General features: G+C 38.1%; 1 protein-coding gene across 1 annotated transcript in view; it reads right to left on the bottom strand.

Moving 5' to 3' along the window:
- Positions 1-2769: 2769 nt before the first annotated feature.
- Positions 2770-16049, bottom strand: part of FBXO33 (F-box protein 33) — a 44483-nt gene continuing 31203 nt past the window's right edge. The window contains exons 2-4 of the mRNA XM_046654734.1: positions 7502-7612; positions 6252-6937; positions 2770-4808 (exon numbers count right to left, since the gene is read on the bottom strand). Coding sequence (XP_046510690.1) covers positions 4537-4808; positions 6252-6937; positions 7502-7612 — 1069 coding nt within the window. The 3' untranslated portion in view covers positions 2770-4536. The remainder of the gene's footprint in view (positions 4809-6251; positions 6938-7501; positions 7613-16049) is intronic.

Here is a 16049-nt window from a genome sequence, read left to right as displayed (position 1 = left end):
GAAAATTGAAGCTCATCTGAGTTTAAAGGTGGGCTACTTAAAGGAGTTCCCTGATCAGAGAGCAGACACTGACGGGCGCATTCGGAGCTGGGGCAGTACCTTGATAACTGACACACTATGTGAGCTTAAGGAGGAAACTGAAGGATGTAAAATTTCCAAATGACCAAGAGCTTAATGCATTTTTTAAATGGATGGATGGTATTAGGTACTGAATTACTATGGCATTTAGATCCTGTTAGATACATTTTTAAAAATGATGTTTACAGTTCTCTTTAAATTTTTAATGTTTATATCTGCTAAGATTATGACCAATTTATATGTCTAACTTAAAAATGTGCAAAGGAGTACATGGTTTTTCAAAATTCCTTCAGGATTTTTAGGGACTATGAGCACAAAAAGGACCAAAGATACAGTGTTAGAGAATACGCCTGGAAGGGAAATTGCTGGGTCACAGGGCACAGGCAACTTTACAAGATATTGCAAATTTGCTCTGGAAAGTGGCTATACCTAGTCCAGTTCCAACTGTCATGTTTCCTTCTTCCCTGCCAACACCTGGTATTATCTTGCCCTCATTTAATTTATCTTTCAGAAAAGGATGACAAGTGAAAATTTATTTGCAATAAACTTCCATTTTTTCCCACAGCCAGCACCCCAAGTCAGTCGGTAGACTGTGCTGGAGCGGCACCCTTCCTGGCTACTTGAGTTCTGGGGTGGCTGGGAGCCCCGGCGGGTCGCCTCCTGATGCTGTCACTTTCTCCTCGGAGAGCAGCTAGTGGAGCTAGGCCTGACAGTGTGCCCTGGAGAGCGAGCACACTCAGGCACTCACGACTCCCCTGCCAGGGGCAGAGTGCTCCACCGTCCATCATGGACAAGGGGGCATGTATGAGGCTGTGAGAGAAGTCTGTTCCCAGTGTCCAAAGAACAGGTGGGAAGCCCAGGTGCGAAGCCCAGATGCAGCGGGTTGGGTGTGAGCTGGCTGGGCACGGGAGATGGGGGGGCTCCCTCAGGCTTCCTACTGCCTTCATATAAGTCAGACACTTCTGTGTGTTGGTGGCTGATGTGTGTGCTCAGTGCTGGCTAAACTAGCAAGGGGGCTATGCACGGGAGACCACAAATGAGAGCTTCGGCATTATTTTGAAATACTTGTAATGAATAAAATCACTTGAATTTAAAATTAATTCACATTACAAGAAATCTCAACATCACATTTACCATTACAGCTGTTAGATATTTTAAATATCGTTTCAGCTGCATAAATTTTTGAATGGTTGTGGAAAAGAAAGAGTTTAAAAATTATCACCTATTTGTGGGGTGTTCCTCATTGGTGACAATATAAAAACTTTTAAGAGGTTATCAGTTAAAACATTTGACAAGCTTTTATTTGAAAGTTCTGTATAAATTCAATATTTATTTTCCCAAATCCTTTGCATTTTATTTTTCTCATCAATTATAGAATAAAGAACACAATGATTTTCTTTTCGCTGCTCCAATTCCTTTCAGTCTGCTGTACAATCTTTTCTCTATGTGTGAGGACATGAAAAAGGCTGGGAAGCATCGGTAGAGACAATGTGGTGCGCTCGCTGGGCATGACTCACACCTGCGTGTTACTCTGTTAGCTCCATTTTGCGTTACTGGCTTCATAAAGATCCAGTCTGATTCATCTAAAAGCCCAAAGCAAATTAGTTTCTGAAACTACGTGTTCAACCATAAGCACAATGCCCTTCCCAAGCCTCACCTTACTGACTCCCTAATTTCTCTATTCCTACGGTGGACGGGGAAATGGGGAAGTAATTTTAGATATGTAAATTTCACAGTTTAGTAAGCTATGGTTTGAAAACATTTAATACATTTGTTCAAAGATGATCTTGTATATCTCTATAGGCTGTTAGGCTAACCACAGCTGAAGCTTTCAAAGAAGAGTCAGAATTTTCGATAACCACGCCCAAACCCTCATTTCACAGATGAGGGAATGGGAGCTCCAGGGAGAGTCTGTGCTCCTGCAGCCCTGGAGTCAGAGCTCAGAGCAGCAAACAGCTGTCGGGGCGCCCGGGTTCGTGCTTTACTACGCCACCCTTCACTTGCGTGCTAGTCGTATATATTAATAAGACTTCCTTTTTTCACACTTTTTGGGGGCTATTTTGGTATTTTAAACACATAAGCACATTCTTCATTCAAAGGAGTTAGATGTGTCCAGGAAATAAGGAAGCAGAAGGTGTAATGAGAGGGCTTTGTGACCATCAGACTATTCCAAGATGAGGCATGTCTGGAATGATTACGGAAGGCAAGATGGAAGACAGGAAAGAAGCCATTTTCTTTCTCATAAATGACAGCTGTTTGTCTCGACAACCAAGAATGGATCTTACAAAGCCAAACTAAAGCAATGTAGGGGTTTAAGAACTATTTAATACTGGCATGTTGAAGTATTTTTGCATCCAGTATAGGAATTTTTAAAAATAAGAAGTTCCTATAGTCTCTAACTTAAGTTTCACCGTATCAACAATGTATTCTAAATGCACAATACACCTGGATTTTGTGCTAATCAGTCTATTGCTTGCTTTTAAGCTTGTATTTTGCCAGTGAGTTTCAAAAAAAAAATTTAATACCCTCCAAACTATTCAGCCTAAGACTTTTTATGATATATTCCCAAATTTAAGCTTTGCTGCACCAGACTACAACAGGAGCTAACATGATTCTACACAATAAAAGCACTATTGCAGTTTAACACTAAAAGTTTGCATGCTTCATATACAATCAAATAGATTACAATGATCACTTTTTAATGCTTTATTCATTGATTAAAAGAATACACATTTAACATAAACCATACAACATCAGTCATCAGGTCAAACATTCAGCTGGTTTCCTTACAGTTTCTGTCAGGAGTTATTTTATCTGATCACATTTATAAGATAAAATCTCACCACATCTGGCATTTACACACACTGTGCCAGTGGATTCACACTACTGATGTACATATAAAATCCGCATGGTATGTGCTCACTGGAGACAAAACAGTGCACACCTGTCAAAAGGTCATTTTAATATAAGATGGTAAAACCATTTGTAAAATACGTATAAACTTTTCCATAAATAGAATCATATCTGGACATCTGTTGCATAAATTGTGTTTCCAAAGCTTACAATAGAGCAGCCAGGTCTCAGCACTGCTGGGCACCCACGTTGGCTACTTACTTTATTATTGCAGACTGTCCTTTAACATTAAATGCACAACATTCGTACCACTTAAAACTAGGGTCAGGTGGAAGTCTCACAGAGACCACGTCTGTACCGCGGTTGCCCTGAACAGTTAAATCGGCTTTTAAAGCCTCTCAGATATAACAAGGTTTTAAAACATACTTCATGGAATGTTCTTCATGTATCATAGCAGCTCATACCTGTGATAGAACAAGCTTTCAGTTTCTCCTTTCTTTCCTTTACATTCACTATTCACAGTGAAACAGGTGCATGGTTTTTTTTTCTTTTTTTGTTTTGTTTTTTCAGAGTTCTGAGGTTGCTGACTGAGCCACAGCACAGCTGTGTACCACAGGTCGAAATTCGACCTTAAATATTACAATCTAGCAGTATCTGGCTGGCCAGAGCGGGCCGGCCCCTGCCAGCATGTGGGCACTTCTTCAGTTAAGTCTATTCTTTGGCAGCTGACACGCGCGCTGACAGAGAAAAATCCAGTGACTTGTTGCTAGGGATTTCACGACTAATGTTTGCAAGCATGTGTGTTTACAACTCTGTTTTTTGATTTTCTTTTATAAAGGAGGTTTTACCCTGGAATATAGTTTCTTGCTTCCTCCACTATTTGAAATCTGGGCTAAAAAGCTAACTTGAATGTATAATGTAATTGATGAATAAAATTATGTCAGATATAGTTTAAAAAAATCCAACAATTTGAGTATTCATGTTTATGTAAATGCATTTGGAAAAAAGGATTAAGCAATGCTCTAACGTAGTACTATACAAAATTCAGAATGGTAATTGGTGATATGGACTATTATATATGTAATGATTAAAGTCTTGGCTTTTCTGTTAAAGGTAATTCATTTGGGATCATATTATCCTCCCTTCTTCCATTTCAAATAAAGTTTATTGAAATGCTATCAGAATGCATGAATGCAGTGCATTGCATACAAATTCACCAGGCTACGGATATATATCTATATATGTATAAAAATATTTTGGCTCCTGAGCTCTGAACTCTGACACACAAAGAATAAAAACATCAAAAAGGCAGGGTAACTCAGTGAAAAATAAAGTTAGCCAGCAACCTCAGACAACCTTCGGTTGTATATCCTTAAGGTTTGGTAACAAGTCCATTAACCGTGAAAGCCCTATACATTGTCACTTTGAACTTCTAAACCAATACCCGACTACGTTCTTTGATCAAGAAGTAGAATATACATATATAATCCTATAAAGCTAATACTGATTAAACACAGCACAAAGGGATTAATTCACACTACTGAAAAAAACATAATAGGACCCTACTTGCATATGTAACCACAGGAATTGTACATTTAAAAAAACCTAAATGTCTTCGCTGAAGCTTTGCATCTCTCTGTAAAAATGACGATTTGGTTCAGTGAAGACACTGAGTGATTCGATGTCCATGACCGCATGCCAAGGCTGACCCAGGCCCAGGGATACCTGCTCAATAAGGTTATGCACTGGATCCACGTCCTGGTCGGCCAGTTCACCTTGGTCAAAATCGATGCTTTCTTCGGTGACTTCAAGTACTTTTAGATCAGAGCCACGAAGACGAGCAATGGCAATGAGGTTGTGCGCCCACACTGTGTAACCTTAAAAACAAGCACAAGACAAGCACTGTCATTTCCCTGCATTTTATTTTGTCTATTTGATAAGTTAGTCTTTTCGACAAATTTGCATCTTACTTACCACTTTGGTCCTTTAACTTAAAAAAATATATTGAGATTGGAAAAGGAAGGATGATTGTTAAGCCAAGGGGAAAAAAAGATTAGAAGTTTGATATTGACTCTAAGAACATCACTGTGGGTGGTGAATTGATAGGCGCTGTAATCCTATTCTGATATCACTGCATTTGGTAAAATTGAAGACATTTAAAATTAAAAGTATAATTATATAGTTTTGGGTAGTGATGTATCAAAGAACAAATTTTTATTTCACATATATGTAATCCATTAACAATACACAGTAAACTGGTAATTTTCATTAGTAAAAAATCATCTCCTGGGCCCAGTCTGGTGGCGTAGAGGTTAAGTTGGTTAAGTGCTACTACCTCTGATGTCTGGCCAAATTACAAAGCAAACTTGAAAAGCACACATACTTTCTCACACTCAAATGCAGGCTAAAAGATTAATTTCAAAAATAATGAAACAGAGCTAATAAAGAGAGTTTAAGATGTTCATATAGACTTTCTATTTTGTATTCTGTAAATATAAGTTCCAGAAAAGGAAGTAAAACATTCCTCTAATTTGTCAGAATAGCAACGTTCTCTCAAAATGTGGGTAGTTCGCATTAAGACAAAAGATGCCAATAAGAAAAAAGCATATACTCAATCAATGGAACCATCATTTAAAAAAGGTCATACAAATTAATATGTTGATACCTAGAATCTAGAAGATGAGGCAGCAAGCATGAAAGAAATCATACTTTCTCTTCCTTCTGCATTAGGTTTTTAAGAGATCTTGTGATTGGAAGAAGAAATCTATCTACTGCAGGGGGATATGCATGTTTCTTGGACAGATAAATTATTTTCAAATGCCATGTTTGTGAAATACCATCAATCACATGGTGGAATAAAAAAGTGACACAAAAGCCAGAGCAGAACACTTAGGGTAAAAATAAAACTTTCCACTTGTAAGTGATATATCTTATAAATGTAAAAAGTATAAAAATCTGGGGGCCGGCCCGGTGGTGCAGCAGTTAAGTGTGCACGTTCCACTTTGGCGGCTGGGCGTTCACCGGTTTGGATCCTGGCTGCGGACATGGCACCGCTTGTCAAGCCATGCTGTGGCAGGCATCCCACATATAAAGGAGAGGAAGATGGGCATGGATGTTAGCTCACGGCCAGTCTTCCTCAGCAGAAAGAGGAGGATTGGCAGCAGATGTTAGCTCAGGGCTAATCTTCCTCAAAAAAAAATCTGCACGTCAACTTGTTATAAGATTTCTTGATACTATAAATGTCAGTGCTATCTTTTTTTGGTATAAAATGTTTTAGGTGTAATATCAATATCAAATTGTAGTGGACGAAAATCACCTACCGTGAACTGCCAGAAGAGAGAGCTTTGTGCACCTCCATGCTAACAAAACCAACGGGTCTTCATTTCGGTTGTCACTAAGATCTGGAAAACCAGACATGTCAATCACATCATTCATTAATATAAAATGAGTGAGAAACTTGTCATACTGCCTAGATATAAGATCAACAATAGCCCCTGAAACGCAAGTGATGTAGCTGTCGAAATGAATCCTCTCTAGTGGTATGCTGGGTTTCAGAATCTTTAACATGTCTTCACTCTTGACATCAAAGGCCATTACGTAGACCCGAAGGCTGGTGCTCTTTCGTGACAAGGCTTTCCAGTGCTCGTCATTTGGCATGTTGTCCAGAGACTTGTGCATCACGGAAACATTGTGGACTAGGAGAGACAGTCGCTGCAAAGGCACATGGTTGCTATCGGTTAAGACTCTTGCCATCTCAGCCGTAAAGTCACAGAAATCCAGGGCAAGTGAGCGCAGGTTCACAAATCGCTCCAGTTCGACTGCAGTGATAAGGGTGCTGTTACCAGGAATATTGTTGTCCAGTAAACTCAGGTGCTCCATGGTGTTGGCAATAGAGTTTGAGAGAGATGACAGTGATGTTGGGGTTACTATTTCCAGCATAAACCCACAGGACAGCCATTTCAGTTGCCTACTATTACTCAGTATTTCTTCAAACAGCTGCTGAATTCTGTAAGGAAAACACATACCACAACAATCCTGTTACCAGTTAGCTCTAATCTTAATACTGACTTTTGAAAAAAGGCAATGAAATGCCATGTAATGTTGAGATCCATTTTCTCTCATTAGTTAATTTCTATTTGACCCACAAGTATTATTATCACAAATACCTCTAAAATTCACGTTAAAATAGAATAAGATGTATTAAATATATAGATATATTTAATATACAGATGTATTAAACATATAGCAATATGTTCTTTATCCAAAGAAAGCAGCATTTTACACCAGTAGGGTAGAAAAGATTAATGATATACAATTTATGTTATAACAAAGGAAAGTAGAGAAATAACAGTCTTAGATAGTATAAGCTAGCAAATTCTTTGATTTGCCTTAAAAATTTATGAGATAGAATGGCATATACTGCTACTGTATTTTACAGTTAAGACATTTCCAGGACATACATTCTTTATAGAAAAAATGTCATTACTCTTCTGATCCTATCTTAGAATTTCTCAGACAAAATGAGAATTATTATTAACACAAGCCCCGTTCCATTGACTGTGTAACTCACTGTTTAATTGTTTTGCCGTCAGGGTCCGCCTTGCTGAGGTATGTGTTTGACAAACTTCCTTGCTGTTGTAGAATACTTATGTCTCCAAAAAGGCTAAACTTCTGGAGGTTCCTATAAGAAAAGTAAAATGACTAAGTAATTAATATACAAAAATATAAGTATTAAACATTAAAATATGCAGAAGGGATATTCTAGAAAAGCTTCTACCTTATAACTCAGAATCCAACTAAGTGCTTTCCGATTGCTTTTACACACAGTGTGATACAGGAGGAACAGCACAAGCTTTAAAGCGTGAGCACTGGGATATGATGATTAGTTCAAGAACTCAAAATCTTAACAACCACGGAAAAGTCTTCTTAATGTCCCTGGAACTCAATTCTTTATCAGTGATAATAATACTTACATTAAAAGGCTTAAGGATGAATAATATGACTAATGAAAATATATGAAAGAGGTATATAAGCTCTAAGTTTTATATAGACATTAATTATAATATAAAAATTTCCCAAACCAGTTAACTCAGTCAATGTGTTAAATGCTTGAGGGTGGAGCAATGCCCTAAAGATATCCTCTCAGGAAGAAATATCCTTTGACTAAAATCTAGAGAACTTTCCCCAATTTTATGATCAAATGTATAGTTTAAGACAATTTTATGATCAAATGTATAGTTTAAGACTAAGAGAGTTATGTAAAAAACTATATAAAAATCTTTCAATTCTAGATAATTTTAGCTACAAAACATACTTTTCTAATAGTAAAATTCTAAATAAAGTAGGAGAAAACGAGTAACTGGATAAAGATAAAAACTCGTAAATGCCAGTAATAACCAACTAGAGATTCCATTTATAATACAAAACTTAGGGACAACTTTATCAGTAATAATACTTTAGTAAGAAACTTTAAGAAATGTATAATCCACAAGAGTAATAAAAGAAGATTTAGGTAAATGAAAAATAACATTCCTTGATAGTATGTCACATTTTCCCAAATTAATAACCTTAGTTTCACTAAAAAGTCTGATGATTCTAAAATTTAGCTTGAAGAATAATCATTAACTGTTTTATTTATTCAACACAATATTCCCTGAGGGTCTACCAAGTGCAAGGCACTGTGCGCTCTACTGAAGACGGACAGTGAAGGACGAGCACATGTGCCACATATCACGGCAGTATCTGACACCGTGTGAGTCAGAGAAGGCTGTGCTACATCAATCAATTAAGCCGGGACCTTAAGGATACGTGGGAGTTAACCAGGAGAAGGAGGATGCGCTGAGGGTATCACAGGGAAGAGGAACAGCATGTGCCGAAGCCTAAAGCTGAAGGGAGCAAAGTGAGCTTGAGACCCTGGAAAGAATCCAGAGTACACAGAGAGTGAATATAAAACAAAATGAGGCTGCAGAGGCAGATGGTGTTCTACGTTAAATAAAAACTTATGGTTTTTGCCTTGAAAACAATAAGACGTCAAAAGCTGGTTTTAAGTAGGGAATGACACAGCTAAATTTGTGTCTGGAAAATATTGCTGTAGCATTAGAACAGCCTGGAAGGAGGCAAAATGGGGAGACTAGTTAAGAGAGTATTTTGGTAATAGAGATGAGAGATAATGATAGCGTGAACTGGGCTTTTGGTGACAGAGGTGAAGAAAACAGTCTCAAAGCTATATTTAGGAGTTAAAATGGACAGGAAGGGATGCGGGATTCTGTAAGGGGTGAGGGGAAGGGTATCAAGAATAACGCCTAAATTATCTGGGTTGTGGAAATGCATAGATGGTAGAACTTTTAATTGAGACAGGGATTCTCAGAAATGAACCAGAAATTAATTAGGGTTTTTTCTTGGTGAGGGCATGGAGGTGAGGTGGGAGAATAGTTAGATCATGAGCTCTATTTTGCACATGCTGAGCTTGAGGTGCCTTTAAGATAGTCGAGCTAAGATGTCAAGTAGGTTATTCCAGGTCTGGAGCTGAGTGGTTATCTGGATGATAACTGAAGTCATGGATGGGGGCAATGGGGCTTAGGGAAAGAGCATATATGAGAAGAAAAGCTGGCAAAAAGTTAAGTTGTGAGGAACTCCAGTAAGAGAGGGATGAGGCTCCAAAGGAAAGGTCAGAAGCTGGAGAAAAGCCAGGAGTGTGGAAATCACAGAAACCAAGTGAGGAGTGTTTTACAAAGAATAAAGTGATCAACAGCAGGATCAAATACTGCCATGAGATCTTTAAGGACTAAACACATCCATCAGGCTTAACAACACGGTGATCAGAATGGAAGTCGTTTGTGTGGTGTGAAGAGAAGAGGTCAGATCGGATCAGAGGAAAGAGGAAGAGTGGATACAGACAAATCTTTAACAGAATTTGCTCTGGAAAGGAGGGATAAAAGGGACTTGAGAATACATAAAAGCCTTCAGTTTAGAGGCAGAGATACAGGAGAACAGAAATGGCTGCTGACTAGGAGGATAGCGAAGGATGAAGGACTTTCCAGACAGAGAGCAGAGCACACTGTGCAGCCACAGTATCAAAATCAGTAATGGTATTAGTAGAAAAACAGGAAGACAAGTCAAGGGAATAGAACAGATAGCAAGAAATAGATCCTCTTACATGAAAGAGTTTAATAAATGATGAAGAAGAAGGTATTACAAATCAATAGAGAAGGGAAAGGCATATTTAATGAATGGCATTGGGACAAGTGATTAGCAGTTTCAGAGAAAAATCAAATTAGAGTCAATTCTGACTCAACAGACCAAAATAATCTGCAGAGGTATTATTACATACTAAAAAGTCAAATCAAGGTAAAACTAGTATGAAAGTGCAATGAATTTTTATCTAAATTCTGAGGGATAAGAGTTTAACAGAATAAGTCAGAAAGGAAGAGATAAACTTTTGACTACATAAAAATGAAACACTTGATACTCCATAGCACATCTCACTAAAAAGGGCAAACCAACATAGTGAGAAAAACATTTGTGATCATCATGGCAGCATGAAAGGATCCCTTTGTCTCTCCCCTTCAATCTACAGCAAGTAGAACACCCACGACCCAACAAAGACAACATTGCCCAACACACTAGGATGCTGGAAGGATCCACACATCTGTGCATACGAAGGTGGGTGGACTGGAGTACATTAAGGGAGGCCAACTGGGGGACCAGGAGAAGTGGTGGGCAGGATCCTGGCCTCTTAGCCAGGGCAGCTGAGTCAGCCACCACCAGCCCCAGAGAACCCGGTGGGTCCCATGGGAGGCACAAATGTAATTCTACCTTCCTAGCCACGATGGTACCTGTGCCCGTGGGGAGCAGAGGAGCAGTGGAGGTGGGGCCCCATGATCCTGGGCCCCTGGCTGCAGCTCAGAGCCTGCGAGCAGGAGTGGAGTTGCTCACATGACTCCGACCTCCCAACTGCAGCAGCGTCTTGGGCCACAAGAAAGTGGGCAACAGTGGAGGCAGAGCCCTGCAAATGCAGCTCCCTCCCCATCCTTTCCCTCCCTTTGCCACTGTGGCAGAGTTTCTGACCCACGTGATCCTGGATGGGGCAGAGGAGTCAGCCATCCCTGTGCCCCTGGCAGCGAAGCCAGCTACTGCAGCAACATCAGCAACAGCAAGGCATCAGTGACCCCAGAAGGCGCAGGTGGCAATGATGAGAGTACTGGTGACACCCCTAATAGAGAGGCAGTGGAGGGTGGAATACGCCCATCTTCAAATATAGTCAGAGGCAGCTGGGGTAAGAGAAACCAAAAACTAGTGCTATAGCACCACCTACTGAAAAAGAAAAGAAAGGCCTCTAATTTCCAAATGGTTGAATAGTTAGAATCAAAACAAAGCTATGACTAAATAAGAAAAGTGTTCGCCATGACAAATGCACTGGCAGAGGAATAACTCAGCAAGTACGATGAAAGGTCAGAGTAACACAGTATCACAAAAAGAAAAAATAATAATTCTCCAGAAATCAAACATAAAGTCTGGAAGAGTATATTATAACTGAGAAAGAATTCAAAATAGCTGTCATGAAGAAACTCAGTAAGCTACAAGAAAATTCAGAAAGACACTTAAATGAGCTCAGGAATAAAATCAGTGAAGAGAAGAAATACTTTATCAAAGAGATTAAAACTCAAAAAGAACCAAACAAATTCTGGCACTGCAGAACTCAATAAATGAGATGAAGAATGCATTAGAAAGCATTGGAAATATAACAGACCATCCAAAAGAGGGAATTAGTGAGTTGGAATATAGAAACCTAGAAATGATGGAGGTAGAAGAGAGAACTAAGATTTTAAAAAATGTAGAAGTTCTATGAGAATTATCCAACTACACTAGAAAGGGCAACATAAGGGTAATGGGTATCTCAGAAGGAGAGAGAAGGAAGGGAGCAGAGAGTTTATTTAAAGAAATAATAGCCAAGAACTTCCTATCCTGGGGAAGGAAGTGGATATACAAATCCACAAAGCTAATAGAACACCCAATTATCTCAATACAAAAAGACCTTCTCCAAGACACATGATAATAAAACTATCAAAAGTCAATGACAAAGAAAGTATATTAAAAGCAACTAGAGGGAAAAACCCCCAGTAACCTACAAGGGAACACCCATTAGTATTAGCAGATTTCTCAGCAGAAACTCTACAGGCCAGGAGAATGGAATGATATATTCAAAATTTGAAAGATAAAAACTGTCAAGAACACTAGAGTGTTCAAAAATTTATCCTCCAGAAATTATCCAGCAAAATTATCCTCCAGAAATGAAGGAGAAATAAAGGCTTTCTCAGAAAAACAAAAGCTGAGGGAGGTCATTGCCATTAGACCTGCCTTACAAAAAATGTTGAAAGGAGCACTCCTACCTGAAACAAAAAGGCAGAGGTACACAAATCTTTGAGCAAGATGACAGACAGACAGAATCAGAAAATTACAACTCTCTATCAGAATAGATTAATCAACAGTTTTAACACAAAGGTTAAAGGGAAAGGAAACATTAAAAATAACTACAAACACTTCAGTTAAGAACACACAATATAAAAAGGGATTATTTGTGACAATAACATACAAGGGGAAGAGGAAAAGGATGGAACTTGCATAAGCAAATGAAGAAAAGATGCTATCAGCAGAAAAAGGACTGTCTTATCTGTGAGGCCTTTCATACAAACCTTGTGGTAACCACAAAAGAAAAATTCACAGCAGAGACATGAAACATAAAAAAATAGAAAACTGAGAAAAACATCACAGAAAACCACCAAACTGAAATGGCAGACAGAAACACAAGGAAAAGAAAACCCAACAGGAATATAGAGCAACCAGAAAACAAAAGATAAAATGGTAGTAGTGATTACTCACATGTCAGTGGTCACCGTAAATGTAAACAGCTTGAATTCACCAATCAAAAGACACAGAGTGGCTGGATGGATTAAAAAACAAGACTCAAAAATACGCTGCTTCCAGAAGACCCATCTCAGCTCCAAAGACAAACACAGACTCAAAGTGAAGGGATGGAACATGAGACTCCAAGCAAATGGCAAGTAAAAGAAAGTGGGTGTAGCTTATATCAGACAAAATAGACTTCAAACCAAAAAAGATAATAGGAGACAAAGATGGACATTCTATAATGATAAAGGAGAAAATCAATAAAGATATGTAACATTTATTAATATATATGCACCTTACATAGGAGCACCAAAACATATAAAGCAACTAATAACAGACCTAAAGGGAGAAACTGATAGCAACACAACAATAGTAAGGGACTTTAATACCCCATTTATATCAATGGATAGATCATCCAGACAGAAAGTCAACAAGGAAACATGGCCTTAAAACATTGGACTAGATGGTCTTAATAGATATATATAGAACATTCCATCCAAAAGCATCAGAATACACATTCTTCTCAAGTGCACATGAAACATTCTCAAAGACAGACTATATGCTGGGGAAACAAACCAAATTTCAATAAATTTAAGAAAACTGAAATCATATCAAGCATCTTTTCTGAAGACAACGATATGAAACTAGAATTCAACTATAATGAGAAAGCTAAAAAGTCACAAATATGTGGAGACTAAACACTGGATCAACAAAAAAAAAAATCAAAGGAGATATCAAAAAATACCTGGAGACAAATGAAAATGAAAACACAACATACCAAAATCTACAGGATGCAGTAAATGCAGTACTAAGGGTGAAGTTTATGGCAATATAGGCCTACCTCAAGAAACAAGAAAAATCTCAAATAAACAATCTCACATGATACCTGAAGGAACTAGAAAAAGAAAAAGCCCAAAGTCAGTAGAACAAAGAAAATAATAAAAATCAGAGCAGAAATAAATGAAATAGAGACGAAAAGGACAATAGAAAAGATCAATGAAACTAAGAGCTGGTTCTTTGAAAAGATAAAATGACAAACCTTCAGGTAGACTCACTAAGGAAAAAAGAGGGAAGGCCCAAATAAATAAAATCAGAAGTAAAAGAGGAAAAATTACAATGGACACCACAGAAATACAAAGGACTAGGAGAATACTATGAAAAGCTATACACCGACAAACTGGATAACCTAGAAGAAACAGATATATTCTTAGAATCTGTCAACCTCCCAAAACTGAATCAAGAAGTAGTAGAGAATTGGAATGGATTGGCACTAGTAAGAAAATTCAAACAGTAATCAAAAACCTCCCCCAAAACAAAAGTCCAGGACCAGACAGTTTCTCTGGCGAATTCTACCAAATATTCAAAGATTTAATACCATCCTTCTCAAACTCTTACAAAAAACTGAAGAGAAGCGAACATTTCCTAACTCATTTTATGAGACCAACATTACCCTTATACCAAAACCAGACAAGGAAAACACAAAAAAGGAAAATTAAGGCCATTACTGCTGATGAACATAGGTGCAAAAATCCTCAACAAAATATTAGCAAACTGAACATAACAACACATTTAAAAGATCATACACCACCATTAAGTGAGATTTATTCCATGGATGCAAGGATGGTTCAACATGTGAAAATCAATCAACATGATCCATCACATTCACAAAATGAAGAATAAAAATCATATGATCATCTCAATGGATGCAGAGAAAATATACGACAAGACTCAGCATTCATTTATGATAAAAACTCTGAGTAAGATGGGTATAGAAGGAAAGTAGCTCAATACAACAAAGGCCATGTTAGAAGACAAGAAACAACAGTGTTGGAGAGGATGTGAAGAAAAGGGGACTCTCGTACACTGCTGGTAGGAATGTAAATTGGTACAGTGACTATGGAAAACAGTATGGAGATTCCTCAAAAATTAAAAATAGAACTACCATATGATCCAGTAATTCCACTTCTGGATATTTAACCAAAGAACACAAAAACAGCAATTTTAAAAGATATATGTACCCCAATGTTCATCGTAGCATTATTCACAATAGCCAAGATTTGGAAACAACCTAAGTACCCTTCAACAGATGAATGGATAAAGAAGATGTGGTATATATATACAATGGCATACTACTCAGCCATAAAAAATGATGAAATCTTGCCATCTGTGACAACATGGATGAATCTTGAGAGTATTATGCTAAGCAAAATAAGTCAGACAGAGAAAGGCAAATACCACATGATTTCACTCACGTAGAAGATAGCAACAACAACAAACAAACAAATAGATACAGAGAACAGACTAGTGGTTGCCAGAGGTGGAGGCGAGTAGGGGAGGGCAAAAGGGGTAAAGGAGGACCATTAGTACACTGATCTACGGAAACCAGACTTCTGGTTGATGAAAACAATGCATTGAATACAGAAGTCAAAATATAATAATGTACACCTGAAATTTATATAATGCCATAAACCAATGTTACCTCAATTAAAAAGAAGAAAAACATTTCTAACAAATACTACAGTTATTTTTTACATATAAAAAGAACCCCACATAAGGGCCGGCCCTGTGGCCTAGTGGTTGGGTTCAGCGCATTCCACTTTGGAGGCCCAGGTTTGCAGGTTTGGATCCTGGGCATGGACCTACACCACTCATCAGCCATGCTGTGGCAGCGTCCCACATATAAAGTGGAGGAAGTCTGGCACAGATGTTAGCTCAGAGCTAATCTTCCTCAGCAAAAAATAAAAAATTAAAAAGAATTCCACATAAATCAAGAATAAAAACATTAAGAATCCAATGATAGTGGGAAAAGCTTATAAAATAGCCAAAATACAACATGTCAAGGAAAATATTAGAAAGATTATTAATGGAAATAATCTAATACCTTTTATTGACATCTAATAATTTTTAGTTACTCTAGTGAATCTAATCAACTTTCCATGTGACTGCCAGAAAAATTGTATTCTTAAAAACATTTCAAAGAAGACATCAACTAAAATAAACAAAACAAACAAACATTTTCCCCATTTAAAATAAAGGATGCTGGGGCTGGCCCCGTGGCCGAGTGGTTAAGTTCGCGCGCTCTGCTACAGGCGGCCCAGTGTTTCGTCGGTTCGAATCCTGGGCGCGGACATGGCACTGCTCGTCAGACCACGCTGAGGCAGCGTCCCACATGCCACAACTAGAGGAACCCACAACGAAGAATACACAACTAT

Source organism: Equus quagga, chromosome 2 (genome assembly GCF_021613505.1).
Source record: "Equus quagga isolate Etosha38 chromosome 2, UCLA_HA_Equagga_1.0, whole genome shotgun sequence".
In the NCBI taxonomy this organism is placed as follows: domain Eukaryota; kingdom Metazoa; phylum Chordata; class Mammalia; order Perissodactyla; family Equidae; genus Equus; species Equus quagga.
The sequence above is the reverse complement of the archived record's forward strand: the minus strand, read 5'-3'. Positions and strand labels throughout refer to the sequence as shown.